General features: G+C 50.7%; 1 protein-coding gene across 11 annotated transcripts in view; it reads left to right on the top strand.

The window, feature by feature from the left end:
• The first annotated feature begins 508 nt into the window (after window positions 1-508).
• Window positions 509-20,049, top strand: part of CEP250 (centrosomal protein 250) — a 297,988-nt gene continuing 278,447 nt past the window's right edge. For 7 of the 11 annotated variants that reach the window (XM_074970437.1, XM_074970436.1, XM_074970431.1 and 4 more), the window contains exons 1-5: window positions 1,192-1,292; window positions 3,314-3,499; window positions 10,955-11,014; window positions 11,793-11,875; window positions 13,110-13,275. In XM_074970437.1, coding sequence (XP_074826538.1) covers window positions 3,314-3,499; window positions 10,955-11,014; window positions 11,793-11,875; window positions 13,110-13,275 — 495 coding nt within the window. In that variant the 5' untranslated portion in view covers window positions 1,192-1,292. Of the gene's footprint in view, window positions 729-1,191; window positions 1,293-1,476; window positions 1,560-1,664; window positions 1,724-2,403; window positions 2,428-3,313; window positions 3,500-10,954; window positions 11,015-11,792; window positions 11,876-13,109; window positions 13,276-20,049 lie in introns of those variants that run through there. The other 4 variants (XM_074970429.1, XM_074970428.1, XM_074970427.1 and 1 more) reach the window with 4 other exon arrangements.

Below are 20,049 nucleotides of genomic sequence, written 5' to 3'. Positions count from 1 at the left end.
TGTATCTCTACCAATGGCCCATTAGGCTATTCTTTCTGCTATTCAAAAAGGGTGGCTGGCAGGATATAATCAAATCATACACCAATACATTTAATACATGCTACATTATTATTCTTTATCCTTCATTCTAAATTATATGAAATACAAACAGAAAATCCTACTACTACGTATGGTTCCAAAAGGTGACAGAGTTGTAGTAATCTGTCAGCACTGAATGTCTTCTAGGACTAACCCAGATTGACCCTGGGGTTCTCTGTTTTTGTTTTCTAGCTCCTGCCCTTTGAGAGTTCATACAGCAAAGATGAAAAATTTTCATGTCAGCTATCTTTATTTCCTTCTTCCAGAATTCAGGCTTGTGGGACAAGTTTTCTTACACATAGCACCTTCATGGTTGTGAGAGAGTTATGAAGTGGGGGATTTTCTTGTTTTTTTTTTCAATGGTTTGCATGTGTGTGTGGGGGGGTGGGACTCAGTTTCCCTGGGCGTTACTGGTTTAACGAGGTGATGGGAGAGGGAGTTTGTTGTTACAGAGGACCGGGACAGAACTTGGGACCCCGGCCAATGGCCTGGAGAACGGATTCCACAGCGACTGGTGACCAGCAGGCCCAGCTCGGATGCCACAGCCGGTTCTGGCCACTGAGGGGACAATGGGCTGTGGAGAGAGGAGCTCGGTGACCTGACCAGCCAGTGCCAAAGGAACCGTTTAGCAGGGGTCACAGACATTACAAGTAAGGTTTCATGCAGCAACTTGCCAGCCTTTTATAGAGCGTAACCACATCTTTACAAAGGGAGCCCCCAGCTTGAACGAGGCTAACATACAGGTGAGCGATCTGGTTTCCAGCAATGAATTTGTCAGGGCGGAGCTGACCCCTACAGCCCGGGCAAGCACCTCGTCTACCAGCATCGCAGCAGGGCCCCAGAGATGGAGCTGCAGCCGGAGCCCGACTACGCCGCCGTTTCACAGCCCCGGGCAGCGGGCCCGGCCCAGCTGCAGGGGTTCCAGGGCAGCCTAGACCCCGCCGCGCGGGCAGCTGCACCTGGGGCGCAGGCAGGGCCAGCGTGCGCCTAAGCCGGGAAAGAGCAGCGGCGCCAGCAGCCCAGCGATGTGCCCGGCCCGGGCCCAGCCAGCCCCCGCTGGGGAAGCCGGAGACGCGCTCTCGGGCCGCGGCCGCGCGCAGAGCGGGCTCCCAACGCCGGAGCGCGCATCGGCGGCAGGCTGGGGCCGGGGCGCCCGCTCGCTGCGGCCGAAGCGTGGGTCTGGCCGGCCCGGGGGCGCCGCGCGGAAAGCGAGGGTGAGGCGGGCCCGGCCCGGGAGGAGCGGGCCGAGGTGGCGGGTGGGGGGAGAGCGCGGGGCTCCTGGGGCTGCGCGTCCACCACGGTCCCGACCAGCCCCACTGAGCCGGAGCGGGCGAGGGCGGCCCGAAGCGCGCGGCCCGACGCTCCCGGCGACTCCCCGAGCCCACCCCGCGGGCCAGCGGCGGGACCCGGGAGCGGCGCTGTGGGGCCGGCTGCGTGACGGAGGCGGGAGACGCGTCGGGGCGCGAGGGGAGTGACAGGCGGTGGGTGGGAGAGAGGCCGGGGGGGTGACAGTGGCGGGGTGGGGCTGCACCGGGGGCCTGGACGGGTGGCGGAGGCGGGAGACGGGCCGGGGGGTCCGGTGGGTGACGGAGGCCAGAGAAGGGCCAACTGGGTGAAGGAGGCGGGAGACGCGCCGGGGCGCGAGGTGAATGACAGGCGGTGGGTGGGAGAGAGGTCGGGGGTGACAGGGGCCGGGGCCGGGGCCGGGGGGTGATAGTGGTGGGGTGGGGCTGTACCGGGGGCCTGGATGGGTGATGGAGGTGGGTCGGGTGGGTGACGGAAGCAGGAGACGGGCCAGGGGGCCGGGTGGGTGACGGAGGCCGGAGACGGGCCGGGGCGCGAGGTGAGTGACAGGCAGTGGGTGGGAGAGAGGTCGGGGGTGACAGTGGCCGGGGGGTGTGACAGTGGCGGGGTGGGGCTGCACCGGGGGCCTGGATGGGTGATGGAGGCGGGAGGCGGGTCGGGTGGGTGACGGAAGCAGGAGACGAGCCAGGGGGTCGGGTGGGTGACAGAGGCCAGAGACGGGCCAGGTGGGTGACAGAGGCCAGAGACGGGTCGGGTAGGTGACAGAGGCCGGAGACGGGCTGGGGCGCGAGGTGAGTGACAGGCAGTGGGTGGGAGAGAGGTCGGGGGTGACAGTGGCCGGGGGGTGTGACAGTGGCGGGGTGGGGCTGCACCGGGGGCCTGGATGGGTGATGGAGGCGGGAGGCGGGTCGGGTGGGTGACGGAAGCAGGAGACGAGCCAGGGGGTCGGGTGGGTGACAGAGGCCAGAGACGGGCCAGGTGGGTGACAGAGGCCAGAGACGGGTCGGGTAGGTGACAGAGGCCGGAGACGGGCTGGGGCGCGAGGTGAGTGACAGGCAGTGGGTGGGAGAGAGGTCGGGGGTGTCAGTGGCCGGGGGGTGTGACAGTGGCGGGGTGGGGCTGCACCGGGGGCCTGGATGGGTGATGGAGGCGGGAGACGGGCCGGGGGGCCTGGATGGGTGATGGAGGCAGGAGACGGGCCAGGGGGTCGGGTGGGTGACGGAGGCGGGAGACGGACTGGGGGGTTGGGTGGGTGACGGAGGCGGGAGACGGGTCGGGTGGGTGACAGAGGCAGGAGATGAGCTGTCCAAGCCTGCCCACGCCCGCCTCTGTCTGACTTTTTCGCTCCCTCACTTGCATGGACATAGCAAGGAGCTGATATGTCTGGGATCTGCTCTCGGGACTGGCGTTTGCTGCCAGACATTTGGCAGTGACTGTGAGAAGGCTGCACCTTGTGCTGCCACCCGTACGGCTGCCCCCTACTCCTAGAGTAATCTTGCTGCTAAATACTGGTGAACTTCTGGTCCAGGTCAGGTGCCAGGCTATTCAGGGGCATGCTGCTTCTTCACGCAGACTGGACCAGACACTGTAGCTTGCTCCATTCAGCTTATTCCAGTGCAGGAGCCTCCTGATTGGATACTATGATTGGATACAAGGTCAAGCTTGGCAGAGCCCTGGCTGGGATGATTTAGTTGGGGTTGGTCCATTTTTGAGCAGGGGGTTGGACTGGATGACCTCCTGAGGTCTCTTCCAACCCTGAGATTCTATGATTCTTGCTATTGTCACAGCCAGATTCGATGGGCAGGCAGAGCTAATTAGTTTCAGGCTTCTTCATCCTCTTCCCTGCTTCTGATCACAGCCTAGGCTTCTGACTACTGCAGGGCTATTATCCTTTTCCTGTATTACCATTATACCATTCTGTGGTCCTCAGATGGAGTCAGGAGACCAGGAGGTGAGCAGCATGAAACTGCAGACATTGCAGTTACTGCCCGAGGAGCAGATAGTGACACTTCGTCAACAGATGGTGGAAAGCCAGGCATCCTATCAACGCAAGCTGCAGAGCTCCCAAGAGGCACAGCATAGGCAGGCAGTGCTTGTGCAGAAGCTACAAGCAAAGGTAAAGCAAAAGTACATCCATGAGCATTGAAACGGAGGCAGTGGATCAGGAATGAAAGACGTTGGCAGAGGTGTGGGAAGACCAGGAGTGGAAGAGAAAGGGGTGTTGTGGGTCAGGAGTGAGGAGCATAACTATAACTGACAGCTAGTTTCCTTCTGCAGCCTTTTTACATGTGGAGAGGCCAAAAAAGAGAGAGGGGGCAAAAAGGTAGGGTAGAGAAGGGCAAACATGGCAGAAAAGGGACAAAGGGGGAAGAAATGAAAAAAAATCTCTAAGAAGGAAAAGGAAATAGGAAGCAACCTAGAGGGAAAGAGGAGCAGGGAAAATAAGTGCCCCAGAATCTTTTATGCTGGCAGCTCTGATGTTGCTTGAAAGCCTCTCTGCAGCCTGCTCAGGAATTCTGAAGAGTTTGAGAGTGGCTTCCACAAAATCTGTCATTATGGAGGCTAGGACAGCACCTATCGTAACTCCACATTCTGCCAGTCCATTACTTGGTGGATATTTAGGACTGGAGGTAAAATGTTCAATTCCATAATCTGGTGTGAAGGTCTTAAAATCTTTACTAACAAACTGAGGCCATTGTTAGTCCTCTTTATTTTAGGGATACCTGATATGACAAAAATAGCTGTATGTTTTAAGATTGTCTGCTTTGATGTGGTCTTCTGTAGTTGAGCTTCCTCCGGATAACTTGTATTTTTGCAGGATCCTTCAACCCCATTTTCTGAGAGAAATTCTTCAAAATTCAACAGTTCTTTTTTCTGTAATTGGTGTTTTGTTTCAGTCCATTGTCCCTAGCAATCTGCAGAATTTGTAGACGCCTGACATGAGTTCTTGTTCTGGGGCACTCCAAATGAGAATGAGTACCTGTGGTACCTTAGAGACTAACAAATTTATTTGAGCATAAGCTTTCGTGAGCTACGGCTCACTTCATCGGATGCATGCAGTGGAAAATAAAGTGGGGAGATTTTATATACACAGAGAACATGAAACAATGGGTGTTACCCTACAGACTGTAACAAGAGTGATCAGGAGAGCAGAGGGGTGTGGGGAGGGAAGGAGGGACCTTTTGTAGTGATAATCAAGGTGGGCCATTTCCAGTAGTTGACAAGAATGTGTGAGGAACAGTAGGGGGGGAAATAAACAAGGGGAAATAGTTTTACTTTGTGTGTATGACACATCTGCTCCCAGTCTTTATTCAAGCCTAAGTTAATTGTATCCAGTTTGCAAATTAATTCCAATTCAGCAGTCTCTCGTTGGAGTCTGTTTTTCAAATTTTTTTGTTGTAGAACTGCCACTTTTAGGTCTGTAATCGAGTGAGCAAAGAGATTGAAGTGTTCTCCGACTGGTTTTTGAATGTTTTAATTCTTGACATCTGATTTGTGTCCATTTATTCTTTTACATAGAGACTGTCCAGTTTGACCAATGTACATGGCAGAGGGGCATTGCTGGCACATGATGGCATATATCACATTGGTAGATGCGCAGGTGAATGAGCCTCTGATAGTGTGGCTGATGTGATTAGGCCCTGTGATGGTATCCCCTGAATAGATATGTGGACACAGTTGGCAATGGGCTTTGTTGCAAGGATAGGTTCCTGGGTTAGTGTTCTTGTTGTGTGGTTGCTGGTGAGTATTTGCTTCAGGTTGGGGGGCTGTCTGTAAGCAAGGACTGGCCTGTCTCCCAGGATCTGTGAGAGTGATGGGTCGTCCTTCAGGATAGGTTGTAGATTCTTGATGGTGCGTTGGAGAGGTTTTAGTTGGGGGCTGAAGGTGATGGCTAATGGCGTTCTGCAATTTTCTTTGTTGAGCCTGTCCTGTGGTAGGTAACTTCTGGGTACTCTTCTGGCTCTGTCAATCTGTTTCTTCACTTCAGCAGGTGGGTATTGTAATTGTAAGAACGCTTGATAGAGATCTTGTAGGTGTTTGTCTCTGTCTGAGGGGTTGGAGCAAATGTGGTTGTATCGTAGAGCTTGGCTGTAGACAATGGATCGTGTGGTGTGGTCTGGATGAAAGCTGGAGGCATGTAGGTAAGTATAGTGGTCAGTAGGTTTCCGGTATAGGGTGGTGTTTATGTGACCATCACTTATTAGCACCGTAGTGTCCAGGAAGTGGATCTCTTGTGTGGACTGGTCCAGGCTGAGGTTGATGGTGGGATGGAAATTGTTGAAATCATGGTGGAATTCCTCAAGGGCTTCTTTTCCATGGGTCCAGATGATGAAGATGTCATCAATGTAGCGCAAGTAGAGTAGGGGCATTAGGGGACGAGAGCTGAGGAAGCGTTGTTCTAAGTCAGCCATAAAAATGTTGGCATACTGTGGGGCCATGCGGGTACCCATAGCAGTGCCGCTGATTTGGAGGTATACATTGTCCCCAAATGTGAAATAGTTATGGGTGAGGACAAAGTCACAAAGTTCAGCCACCAGGTTTGCCGTGACATTATCGGGGATACTATTCCTGAGGGCTTGTAGTCCATCCCCGCTCTCCTGCTGGTAATAGCTCATCTTACCTGATCACTCTTGTTACAGTGTGTATGATAACAGCCATTGTTTCATGTTCTCTGTGTATATAAAATCTCCCCACTTTATTTTCCACTGCATGCATCTGATGAAGTGAGCTGTAGCTCACGAAAGCTTATGCTCAAATAAATTTGTTAGTCTCTAAGGTGCCACAAGTATTCCTTTTCTTTTTGCGGATGCAAACTGACACGGCTGCTACTCTGAAACCTGTCAAATGAGAATATAATCTCTGAACATTTTAATACTCTCATTGCTGCTGCCTTGTTTTGTGGGCTGTAGATATGAAAAAGGTATGTTCTTAAGGTGCAGATATGAAAAAAACTGATGCTATTGAAATGAATACCCGAGAGGGAGCTACTAGGGAGAGGGATAAACATGGCAATTGTTTACGGGCACTATTCCCACTGTTTAACACCCCAGAAATTGAAGAATTTAGATTGTGAACTCTTCAGTGCAGATTTCTAAGAGTGATGTCATGTATGCTTGGATAGCAGCTAGCACAGAGTGGGCATTACTGGAGAACAAATAATGACACCAATAATAAAAAATAGGTGAGAAGTGCATTTCTTCCAGATAGTCCAAGAGGGTTTTTGTCTATTGCCTCATCAAATTTTGACAACTTCCCTTCCACGTAGGTTGACTTTTTCTATAGAAATGTTTGTTGTACCTTCAGAATTGTGTAGGCTGCTGCTCAGGGGTCTGTGTTTTTAAGACCGTTTTCTTAACCTCGTCAATAATATTTTGAAATATATATATTTAATCTTTTCTGTTGCTCTCTTCTCTCCTTTTTTTCCTCTCTATGGTGTCTACTTTTTCTGGCTGTGTGGCTAGATTGGTTTACATCTCTATTGTTAGCTCCATGTAGGTGACTGGCATCACTCATTCTGTTAATTATAATTTAGTGTGTTTTATTAGGTTTGCTGTAGTGGGGATCTGTAGGTTTACTTTGTATACTTTTTGGAGTTTAATTCCTGTATATAATATTGCTGGGGTTTTGTGCTCAGTGGTTTTTCTAGGTTTTGGGATGGTTTGTTATCTACCAAACTACAGTCAACTCAGCTGGCAGCTATGTTGGCATTATTTCCCTGCTATGCAGTTCTCTTTTGCTCTCCTCAATCCCACCATTGCTTTTCGGTGAGCTGAATGTGTCCGAGTAAGGAGCCCATCTCTATTGCCCAGAAAGATAATGGATCAAATAATTAAGCAATCAATTTGCAAACATCTAGACGATAATAAGATGATAAATAACAATCAGCATGGATTTGTCAAGAACAAATTGTGTCAGACCAACCTAATAGTTTTCTTTGAGAGGGGAACAAGCCTTGTGGATGGCGGGAGTGGTAGATGTGGTATATTTTCACTCTAGTAAGGCTTTTGATACTGTCTCGCATGACCTTCTCATAAACAAACTAGGAAAATACAAGCTAAGATGGAGCTACTTCCTGGACCCCTGCTGGTGCTGGGGGGGCGCCGGCTGGGGAGAGGGGTTGGCGGGGCTGGTAGGCTCCTTACCCGGCTCCACATGTCCCTGCAGCTCCTAGGAGGAGGGAAGGCCAGGGGGGCTCTGCACTTTGCCTCCGCCAAGCTCCGGTTCCGCAGCTCCGATTGGCCAGGAGCCATAGCCAATGGGAGCTGAGGGGGCGGTCCCTGCAAGCAGGGACAGTGCGCAGAGCCCCCTGGCCCCTCCACCTAGGTCAGGACTTGCAGGGTCATGTCAGGCACCTCCCCCCGTGTAAGTGCCGCCCCAACCCCCTGCCCCAGATCGGAGCTACCTCCCACACCCAAACTGCTGCTGGACCAGGAGCTACCTGAGCGTTTGGGCAGCCCCTTAGCCAGGCACATTGGCTGCTGCAAAAGTCACAGAGGTCATGGAAAGTCACAGAATCCATGACCTCCGTGAGAGACACGCAGCCTTAGTTATCAGTGGTTCACAGTGAAGCTGAAAGGGCATACCAAGTGGGGTACTGCAGGGATCAGTTCTGGGTTCATTTCTGTTTAATATCTTCCTCAGTGATTTAGATAATGGTGTAGAGAGTATACTTATAAAGTTTGCAGATGATACCAGTTTGAGAGGGAGGATAGGATTAATTTTCAAAATGATCTGGACAAACTGGAGAAATGGTCTGAAGAAAATAATCTAATCTAATCGCCTTCTATGATGAGATTACTGATTCTGTGGATGAAGGGAAAGCAGTGGATGTATTGTTTCTTGACTTTAGCAAAGCTTTTGACAAGGTCTCCCACAGTATTCTTGTCAGCAAGTTAAAGAAGTATGGGCTGGATGAATGCACTATAAGGTGGGTAGAAAGTTGGCTAGATTGTCGGGCTCAACGGGTAGTGATCAATGGCTCCATTTCTAGTTGGCAGCCGGTATCAAGTGGAGTGCCCCAAGGGTCGGTCCTGGGGCAGGTTTTGTTCAATATCTTCAGAAATGATCTGGAGGATTGTGTGGATTGCACTCTCAGCAAATTTGCGGATGATACTAAACTAGGAGGAGTGGTAGATACGCTGGAGGGTAGGGATAGGATACAGAGGGACCTAGACAAATTGGAGGATTGGGCCAAAAGAAATCTGATGAGGTTCAACAAGGATAAGTGCAGGGTCCTGAACTTAGGACTGAAGACCCCAATGCACCACTACAGACTAGGGACCGAATGGCTCGGCAGCAGTTCTGCAGAAAAGGACCTAGGGGTGACAGTGGACGAGAAGCTGGATATGAGTCAACAGTGTGCCCTTGTTGCCAAGAAGGCCAATGGCATTTTGGGATGTATAAGCAGGGGCATAGCCAGCAGATCGAGGGACGTGATCGTTCCCCTCTGTTCGACATTGGCGAGGCCTCATCTGGAGTACTGTGTCCAGTTTTGGGCCCCACACTACAAGAAGGATGTGAATAAATTGGAGAGAGTCCAGCGAAGGGCAACAAAAATGATTAGGGGTCTGGAACACATGACTTATGAGGAGAGGCTGAGGGAACTGGGATTGTTTAGTCTGCAGAAGAGAAGAATGAGGGGGGATTTGATAGCTGCTTTCAACTACCTGAGAGGTGGTTCCAAAGAGGATGGTTCTAGACTATTTTCAGTGGTAGAAGAGGACAGGACAAGGAGTAATGGTCTCAAGTTGCAGTGGGGGAAGTTTAGGTTGGATATTAGGAAAACCTTTTTCACTAGGAGGGTGGTGAAACACTGGAATGCGTTACCTAGTGAGGTGGTAGAATCTCCTTCCTTAGAAGTTTTTAAGGTCAGGCTTGACAAAGCCCTGGCTGGGATGATTTAATTGGGGATTGGTCCTGCTTTGAGCAGGGGGTTGGACTAGATGACCTCCTGAGGTCCCTTCCAACCCTGATATTCTATGATTCTATGAAATAGGATGAAATTCAATGAGGACAAATGTAAAGTACTCCACTTAGGAAGGAGGAACAGTCAATTGCACACATACAAAATGGGAAATGACTGCCTCGGAAGGAGTAGTGCAGAAAGGTTCTTGTTAACCTCTGAGGAAAGGACAAGAAGCAATGGGCTTAAATTTCAGCAAGGGCGGTTTACATTGGACAAAAGGAAAAGCTTCCTGTCACGGTGGTTAAGCACTGGAATAAATTGCCCAGGGAGGTTGTGGAATCTCCATCATTGGAGATTTTTAAGGGCAGATTAGACAAATGCCTTTCAGGGATGGTCTAGATAATACTTAGTCCTGCCATGAGTGCAGAGGACTGGACTAGATTACCTCTCAAGGTCCCTTCCAGTTAGAGTGACCATGTGTTCAGTTTTCGATTGGAAAACCCAGTAGAAAAGTGACCCTGGTGGCTCTGGTCAGCACTGCTGACCGAGCTGTTAAAAGACCAGTCAATGGAGCTGCGGGTCTAAGGCAGACTAGTCCCTACCTATCCTGGCTCCGTGCTGTGTCCTGGAAGCAGCCAGCAGGTCCGGCTCCTAAGTGGGGGGCCATGTGGCTCCGCGCACTTGCCCCTACCCTCAGCACTGGCTCTGCACTCCCATTGGCTGGGAGCTGCAGGGGTGGTGCCTGCGGGCGAGAGCAGCGCGCAGAGCCACTTGCTGCACCTCTGCCTAGAAGCCAGACCTGCTGGCCGCTTCTGGGGCACAGCGCAGAGTCAGGACAGGCAGGGAGCCTGCCTTAGATTCCCCGCTCCGCCCCGGCTGTGCTGCTGACCTGGAGCCGCTAGAGGTAAGCCCATGCCCCGATCCCGAGCCTCAACCCCCTGCCCCAGCCCTGAACCCCTCCCAAACTCAGAGCCCCCTCCTGCACCCCAAATCCCTCATCCCCGGCCCCACCCCACAGCCCACACCCCCAGACAAAGCCCTCACCCCCCCGCACCTCAACCCACAGCCCCCTCCCGCACCCTGAACCCCTCATCCCCAACCCCACCCCAGAGCCCACACCCCCAGATGGAGCCCTACCCCCACCTCAACTCCCTGCCCCAGCCCAGAGCCCCCTCCCGCACCCTGACCCCCTCATTTGTGGCCCCACCCCGGAGCCTGCACCCCCAGTTAGAGTCCTCATCCCCTCCTGCACCCCAACCCCCTATCCCAGCCCAGTGAAAGTGAGTGAGGGTCGGGAAGAGCGAGCAACCGAGGGAGGGGGAATATAGCGAGTGGGGGGCAGGGCCTCAGGAAGGAGCAGGGCAGGGGGCGGGGTCTCAGAGAAGGGGCAGGGCTAGGGCTTTTGGTTTTGTGCGATTAGAAAGTTGGCAACCCTACTTCCAGTCCTACGATTCTATGATTCATTCTTTCATTATGGTGAGCTAAGTGAGACTTTTGCATTTGGTTAACAATTTCTTGTGGATCATGTTAACATTACTCTGAAATCTACTGTGCATAGCCATAGAGTCTTAAGTAGGCAGGGATTTGTTAGACTAGGTGAGGGCATGAAGTGCTGGTACTCTTGCATGCATCAGTGGCTCATACTGATTCTCCCTTCCTGTCCAGGTGCTGCAGTACCGGAGTTGGTGTCGGGAGCTGCAACAGAGGCTGGAAACGGAAAGGGGGGTGAGTTGTGCAGGTAGCTTACTGAGGACAGTAGGTGAAGAGTGAGTTAATGTTGTTATAAGAGCCAAAAAGCAAAAACAGAGGGAAATATGTTTCTATTGGCACTAAAGTTTAAAAGACACTGTCTCGCTTTCCTTCCACTGCCTTGTTCCATCTCCACCACCAGAGTAGCTTCTTCAGGTACAATGTCCAAAAATCCTACCAAGCAGAGTGTTAATTTTTTAAAGGAACAGTGAGGTTAAACATGGTTGTATAATGTTATTTGTGGGTCCCCTGCCCCCTTCCACAGCCTGGTGCGAGCTAAGCTGACTGATCTAGCTCTGCTGTCTCTGAATAGGAATTGGTCACAACATAGGGCTTTTGAGGGGTATTACATTTAGATGTTCAACATGTGGTTCACTTTGGTTACTTCTCCTGTTTAATGGAGAACAGAATTAGAAGGCAAAGAGGGAAAGAACCAGAGAATGCCCTTTCCTGGGACCCAAGCCTGTGTGAGCATTCCTCACCAACAGCACCATCTGCCACTGCCGTGCTCCGATTCTGGCACAGGCTAGTTGGTTGTGTACTGCACATAGAAACAGGGACTGTAAGGAACGTGGAACCACACTCAGACTGTGTCCCATTCTGTTCAGTCACTGCATTATTGTGCCATGGTAGCAGCCACAAAATCTGTGGTGCTGAGAGAGCATAGGGGAGAGGAATGGATGTTTAACGGCGGAGAAGAAGGAACACAAACGGCTGAGCTGGTTTGATTAAGTCCTCTATCTCTCTCTTTAAGGGACCCCTTTCACACAGGTGGGAAGCCAAGGAGGAGCACAGCCTGGAGAGGGCACTGGTCCAGTTGGAGGAGGAGCAGCAGAGGTGAGAGGGAAAAACCATTTATTCTGGGTTTTCTGGATATCCCAGAATGATGTGTGGAGAGATGGGAAAATCCCAGCAGTGCTGCTTGCTCAACCTGGGGAGGCAAGTATTATGACTGCATTGTGTGGTGCCATAAGTGCTAACAGCATAGTGTGTGACATGGTGGCGGACAATGCCAAATGAATAACAGGTCACAACTTCAGACTGAAAATCAAGCCTATTATGTTGAGTGCTTCGTGGAATGGATGTGGTTTCTGTTCTATTCCGGTTCCTATGCTGTGTCCAACACTGCGTTGTCTGGGTGCCTTCCAATAGTGCATTTGGCAGTATGACTAGCCTCTATTACATTCTCTTTTTTTCTTTCCCTCATCCTCTCCCCAGGGAAAATGTTGTGTTGGGATTTTAAAAGACCTCCTATTTATGTATTGTGCTGTGTGTGTTCTCAGTGAGGGCAGGTGGGAGAAGCGTGCCTGATACTTGGAGTAGAAAGGGATGAGGCCTGTGTTGGTTTTTGGAGCTTATGGGAGTTCATTCCACAATTTTAAACTGACCTCCAAGAAAGCTCTGTCCCTGTGTTCTTTACCCTTGTGTTGAATAATTCCATGCATCAGAGGGGCTGAGTTGTTGACTACAGTCCTCATCCTGGTTTGGAGCACAAGGATAGTAGTGGCTCTAGGAAGAGGGCAGGAATGTTGGCAGGGGCAGAATAATAGAAAGCTTTGCATGGGCAAAGAAACTTGAACTTCGTGCAGAAGCCACTGCAGAGATACAAGGTTGGAGGAAGAGATGGTGAGAGCAGGAATTCAGAATAAACTGAAATGTGGAGAGAGAAGAGTGCCTAAGCTGGAGAGGAGAAGGCTGCAGTCACTGAGACAAAAAATTGAGATTGTGGATTTGTATCTTGGCAGTGGGGATAGAGTGGAAAGGATGAATTTTGCAGATGGGAAAGTGAGGGCATAATGTGGTGAAGGACTGGATGTGTGGGGCAAGGAGAGAGGAGTCAGCAATGACAGGAGGCTCAGGAGATCTTGGAGGGAGGTCATCCCACCTCTCAGCCTGGAGAGAAAGTCATGATCCCCCCGGAATCCTCAGGGAATCCAGCTGCATGGTGGTGGTGGAATCCAAGAGTTTAACAACCCCAGGGATGTTACTCTCTGATCCCAAGGTGATTTCATAGTCGCAACTCTAGTGCTATTTATTGGGTGTGCTCATCACTGTTCTCTCCCCTCCCCAGATGTGAGAATCTAGCTGAAGTGAACACCCTGCTCCGGGAGAACCTGGGCAAGGCAAATGAGGTGAATACAGCCCTTAGAGAGGATGTGCGAAAACTGACAGTTGATTGGACAAGAGCCCGGGACGAACTGGAGCTCAAGGAGACCGAATGGCGCACTGAACGTGAGGTAGGGTTGGGGTGGGGAGCAACGAACAAGATGCAAGACAGAGGAGAGAGAAACAGTGAAATTTTCTCTTCCTCCAATCGGGACCATTTGTGGAAGTTTTTTGCAGTTTTGGGTATGGATTGATGTTAGCTAGCAGAGTGGAGGGGATCAATTGTATTGGTGGAAGGTGCTGATGAGGCAAGGTGGTGCTGCTGGGTGGGGGCAAATATTAGCGAGATCATTGTGAATGCTGGGACCTGGGGGGCACTGGGAGCTGAGCCCTATCTGTGCTGGACACTGAGTCCTGTTACACTGGGTTATTGCCTTGTTGGAGTTAGTTTTGCATTTACACTCAGACAAGATGTTGGATTAGCAGTTTATAGACTGGAGGACTCTGCATGTTCAGAACTAGTAGAGCCCTGGCAGCAGCATTGCAGGTTTCCCTCCTGCCGGTGATTCTGAGGGATTTGTTTCTGTCCTATTGATAAATTGTATAGTCAGTTGCTTGACCACACTTTGGTTCATTATTTTGTTATAAAATATACTTGAGGCCAATGTCAGTCAGGTTTATTAATATGGTACAGAAGAAGGGTTCTACACAATACCAGTCTCAAAAGAGCAGTCCCATGCAGCGATGTTACATTCACTTTATGCAAAAGGTGTGCTCCCTAAGTTACACATTTCAGCTGGTATTGTATGATTTTTGAAGGAACAGTAATCCACACTGTGTAGAGTCAAGCACAGAAGTTTATTACGCACAGCACTGGCGGAGTGTCACTTTGCTTATTAGGCCCAGAGACACTGCAGAACGATTGATTACAATAGATTATATAGGGTGCTCATTGGGCAGAGAGAAGCGACGGGGTCGGGTTTTCCCAAGCCCCTGGATAGGTTCTAGCAGCAAGACAAGATAAGCACAATAAGCCAATGGTCTAAAAGATTACCTAATGGCTCCGCCCATATCTCAAATTAACATATTGCTGAAACACAGGTAATTACTCCCAAACTATGTCTTTTAAAGTGTATAGGTTAAATCCTAATTTTGGGGTCCAGGGGAAAGAGGTTGCAGCTCTCCCGGTTGACCAACAGGTACATTCCTGGAGATTTAAAGCAAAAAAGCAGTAATTAGTACTTAATAATAACAATTGTTTATAAGTTTACCCTAGCATTTCTGTGGGCCAGGATTGGCATACATCTGTGAGGGGAGGGTGTCATAACTCATGTCAATCATATTAGGTCTCTCCCCGAACGCTGTCTGGGATCTGAGGGGTATTGTACCACTATCTCCTCCCTGCATTAGGGAGTAACCGTGAGGCCTTTTTCAGCACTTCATGTGTCTATAACTCGCGATAAGAACATCCAGTTATGTTCGGAGTTATGCTGACTCTGCTCACTGACTTGAAACATACAAGGTTATCTGTTTACCCGAGCTTTCTTTTAGCCACGTATTGTTCTCTGTTAGCTAGTCCTCATCCGGGCCTATATGAAAAGTTCTTAGCAGAAACTGTAGTTAAGATCAACAAGGAGTCCGGTGGCACCTTAAAGACTATCAGATTTATTTGGGCATAAGCTTTCGTGCATCTGAAGAAGTGGTTTTTTTACCCACGAAAGCTTATGCCCAAATAAATCTGTTAGTCTTCAAGGTGCCACCAGACTCCTTGTTGTTTTTGTGGATACAGACTAACTTGGCTACCCCCCGATACTTGTACTTAAGATCTTACATCCACAGCAAATGGATTTTGGCCCTTCAATTTTACAACTACACATCTCTTTACATGGCACTAAAATCCATTCCGTCAATTTGTCTCAGTTCCCTAACTTGTTGTTCTGTTCCTTCCTTATCTTTATTTTGGATACTAGCATTCCAAGTACTGATCCATGGAAAGTACTTCCCTTGTGTTAGGGGACCCAGAGGGATGGGGGCTTGCTGAGAAGCCCACCCTCTTTGATAAATGGGTCGCGGAATGAGGTCTATTGCCCATGGGGAAAGGATGGCTTCCAAGGAAAGGAGGCACTTCAGTCCACTTTTAAGAGGTTTGAAGTTAAGGCAGCATTATGGAAGGTGCTACTCCAGCAAAGGCAACTGGAGGATTGTAAATTAGAGTTAGGGGTGGTTAAAGATAATTTGGCACTACATGGTTTGGATTCGGAAGGAGAGTTAACAGACCTCCTTAAGGGTATGTCTACACTACGGAATAAGGTCGAATTTATAGAAGTCGGTTTTTTAGAAATCGGTTTTATATATTCGAGTGTGTGTGTCCCCACAGAAGTGCATTAAGTGCATTAACTCGGCGGAGTGCTTCCACAGTACCGAGGCTAGAGTCAACTTCCGGAGCATTGCACTGTGGGTAGCTATCCCACAGTTCCCGCAGTCTCCGCTGCCCATTGGAATTCTGGGTTGAGATCCCAATGCCTGATGGGGCTGAAACATTGTCGCAGGTGGTTCTGGGTACATATCGTCAGTCCCCCCTTCCCTCCCTCCCTCCCTCCCTCCGTGAAGGCAAGGGCAGACAATCGTTTCGCGCCTTTTTTCCTGAGTTACCTGTGCGGACGCCATACCACCGCAAGCATGGAGCCCGCTCAGGTAACCGTCACCGTATGTCTCCTGGGTGCTGGCAGACGCGGTACGGCATTGCTACACAGTAGCAGCAACCCATTGCCTTGTGGCAGCAGACGGTACAATACGACTGGTAGCCGTCCTCGTCATGTCCGAGGTACTCCTGGTCGCCTGTGTGAGGTCGATCAGGAGCGCCTGGGCAGACATGGGCGCAGGGACTAAATTTTTAGTGACTTGACCAGGTCATTCTCTTAAGTCCAGCAGTCAGTCCTATTGAACCGTCTTATGGTGAGCAGGCAGGCAATATGTCCTTCTGCACCGTCTGCTGCCAGCCAAAGATGTAAAAGATAGATGGAGTGGATCAAAACAAGAAATAGACCAGATTTGTTTTGTACTCATTTGCCTCCTCCCCTGTCTAGGGGACTCATTCCTCTAGGTCACACTGCAGTCACTCACAGAGAAGGTGCAGCGAGGTAGATCTAGCCATGTATCAATCAGAGGCCAGGCTAACCTCCTTGTTCCAATAAGAACAATAACTTAGGTGCACCATTTCTTATTGGAACCCTCCGTGAAGTCAACCCTGTAAGCCATGTCCTCAGTCGCCCCTCCCTGCGTCAGAGCAACGGCAAACAATCGTGCATCTGAGTTGAGAGTGCTGTCCAGAGGAGTCACAATGGAGCACTCTGATTGGGCTAAAACATTGTCGCGGGTGGTTCTGGGTACATATTGTCCGGCCCCCGTTCCCTCCCTCCCTCCGTGAAGGCAAGGGCAGACAATCGTTTCGTGCCTTTTTTCCTGAGTTACCTGTGCGGACACCATACCACCGCAAGCATGGAGCCCGCTCAGGTAACCGTCACCGTATGTCTCCTGGGTGCTGGCAGACGCGGTACGGCATTGCTACACAGTAGCAGCAACCCATTGCCTTGTGGCAGCAGACAGTACAGTACGACTGGTAGCCGTCCTCGTCATGTCCGAGGTGTTCCTGGTCACCTGTGTGAGGTCGATCAGGAGCGCCTGGGCAGACATGGGCGCAGGGACTAAATTTTTAGTGACTTGACCAGGTCATTCTCTTTAGTCCGGCAGTCAGTCCTATTGAACCGTCTTATGGTGAGCAGGCAGGCAATATGGATTGCTAGCAGTCCTATTGCACCGTCTTCTGCCGAGCAGCCATGAGATGTGGATGGCATGCAGTCCTTCTGCACCGTCTGCTGCCAGCCAAAGATGTAAAAGATAGATGGAGTGGATCAAAACAAGAAATAGACCAGATTTGTTTTGTACTCATTTGCCTTCTTCCCTGTCTAGGGGACTCATTCCTCTAGGTCACACTGCAGTCACTCACAGAGAAGGTGCAGCGAGGTAGATCTAGCCATGTATCAATCAGAGGCCAGGCTAACCTCCTTGTTCCAATAAGAACAATAACTTAGGTGCACCATTTCTTATTGGAACCCTCCGTGAAGTCCTGCCTGAACTACTCCTTGATGTAAAGCCACCCCCTTTGTGGATTTTAGCCCCCTGAAGCCAACCCTGTAAGCCGTGTCGTCAGTCGCCCCTCCCTCCGTCAGAGCAACGGCAGACAATCATTCCGCGCCTTTTTTCTGTCCGGACGCCATACCAAGGCAAGCATGGAGTCCGCTCAGCTCACTTTGGCAATTAGGAGCACATTAAACACCACACGCATTATCCAACAGTATATGCAGCACCAAAACCTGGCAAAGCGCTACCGGGCGAGGAGGCGACGTCAGCGCGGTCACGTGAGTGATCAGGACATGGACACAGATTTCTCTGAAAGCATGGGCCCTGCCAATGCATGCATCATGGTGCTAATGGGGCAGGTTCATGCTGTGGAACGCCGATTCTGGGCTCGGGAAACAAGTACAGACTGGTGGGACCGCATAGTGTTGCAGGTCTGGGACGATTCCCAGTGGCTGCGAAACTTTCGCATGCGTAAGGGCACTTTCATGGAACTTTGTGACTTGTTTTCCCCTGCCCTGAAGCGCATGAATACCAAGATGAGAGCAGCCCTCACAGTTGAGAAGCGAGTGGCGATAGCCCTGTGGAAGCTTGCAACGCCAGACAGCTACCAGTCAGTTGGGAATCAATTTGGAGTGGGCAAATCTACTGTGGGGGCTGCTGTGATGCAAGTAGCCCACGCAATCAAAGATCTGCTGATATCAAGGGTAGTGACCCTGGGACATGTGCAGGTCATAGTGGATGGCTTTGCTGCAATGGGATTCCCTAACTGTGGTGGGGCCATAGACGGAACCCATATCCCTATCTTGGCACCGGAGCACCAAGCCGGCGAGTACATAAACCGCAAGGGGTACTTTTCAATAGTGCTGCAAGCTCTGGTGGATCACAAGGGACGTTTCACCAACATCAGCGTGGGATGGCCGGGAAAGGTACATGACGCTCGCATCTTCAGGAACTCTGGTCTGTTTCAAAAGCTTCAAGAAGGGACTTTATTCCCAGACCAGAAAATAACTGTTGGTGATGTTGAAATGCCTATATGTATCCTTGGGGACCCAGCCTACCCCTTAATGCCATGGCTCATGAAGCCGTACACAGGCAGCCTGGACAGCAGTCAGGAGCTGTTCAACTACAGGCTGAGCAAGTGCAGAATGGTGGTAGAATGTGCATTTGGACGTTTAAAGGCGCGCTGGCGCAGTTTACTGACTCGCTTAGACCTCAGCGAAACCAATATTCCCACTGTTATTACTGCTTGCTGTGTGCTCCACAATATCTGTGAGAGTAAGGGGGAGACGTTTATGGCGGGGTGGGAGGTTGAGGCAAATCGCCTGGCTGCTGGTTACGCGCAGCCAGACACCAGGGTGGTTAGAAGAGCACAGGAGGGTGCGGTACGCATCAGAGAGGCTTTGAAAACCAGTTTCATGACTGGCCAGGCTACGGTGTGAAAGTTCTGTTTGTTTCTCCTTGATGAAACCCCCCGCCCCTTGGTTCACTCTACTTCCTTGTAAGCTAACCACCCTCCCCTCCTCCCTTTGATCACCGCTTGCAGAGGCAATAAAGTCATTGTTGCTTCACATTCATGCATTCTTTATTCATTCATCACACAAATAGGGGGATGACTACCAAGGTAGCCCAGGAGGGGTGGTGGAGGAGGGAAGGAAAATGCCACACAGCACTTTAAAAGTTTACAACTTTAAAATTTATTGAATGACAGCCTTCTTTTTTTGGGGCAATCCTCTGTGGTGGAGTGGCTGGTTGGCCGGTGGCCCCCCCACCGCGTTCTTGGGCGTCTGGGTGTGGAGGCTATGGAACTTGGGGAGGAGGGCGGTTGGTTACACAGGGGCTGTAGTGGCAGTCTGTGCTCCAGCTGCCTTTGCTGCAGCTCAACCATACACTGGAGCATACTGGTTTGGTCCTCCAGCAGCCTCAGCATTGAATCCTGCCTCCTCTCATCATGCTGCCGCCACATTCGAGCTTCAGCCCTCTCTTCAGCCCGCCACTTACTCTCTTCAGCCCGCCACCTCTCCTCCTGGTCATTTTGTGCTTTCCTGCAGTCTGACATTATTTGCCTCCATGCATTCGTCTGTGCTCTGTCAGTGTGGGAGGACAGCATGAGCTTGGAGAACATTTCATCTCGAGTGCGTTTTTTTTTCTTTCTAATCTTCACTAGCCTCTGGGAAGGAGAAGATCCTGTGATCATTGAAACACATGCAGCTGGTGGAGAAAAGAAAAGGGACAGCGGTATTTAAAAAGACACATTTTATAAAACACTGGCTACACTCTTTCAGGGTAAACCTTGCTGTTAACATTACATACATAGCACATGTGCTTTCGTTACAAGGTCGCATTTTGCCTCCCCCCACCGCGTGGCTACCCCCTCAACCCTCCCCCCTCCCTGTGGCTAACAGCGGGGAACATTTCTGTTCAGCCGCAGGCAAACAGCCCAGCAGGAATGGGCTCCTCTGAGTGTCCCCTGAAGAAAAGCACCCTATTTCAACCAGGTGACCATGGATTATATCTCACTCTCCTGAGGATAACACAGAGAGATAAAGAACGGATGTTGCTTGAACGCCAGCAAACATACACTGCAATGCTTTGTTGTACAATGATTCCTGAGTACGTGTTACTGGCCTGGAGTGGTAAAGTGTCCTACCATGAAGGACGCAATAAGTCTGCCCTCCCCAGAAACCTTTTGCAAAGGCTTTGGGAGTATATCCAGGAGAGCCGCGAATGCCAGGGCAAAGTAATCCTTTCACATGCTTGCTTTTAAA

Source organism: Natator depressus, chromosome 13 (genome assembly GCF_965152275.1).
Source record: "Natator depressus isolate rNatDep1 chromosome 13, rNatDep2.hap1, whole genome shotgun sequence".
Classification (NCBI taxonomy): domain Eukaryota; kingdom Metazoa; phylum Chordata; order Testudines; family Cheloniidae; genus Natator; species Natator depressus.
This window is presented reverse-complemented; position numbering and strand designations above follow the sequence as displayed.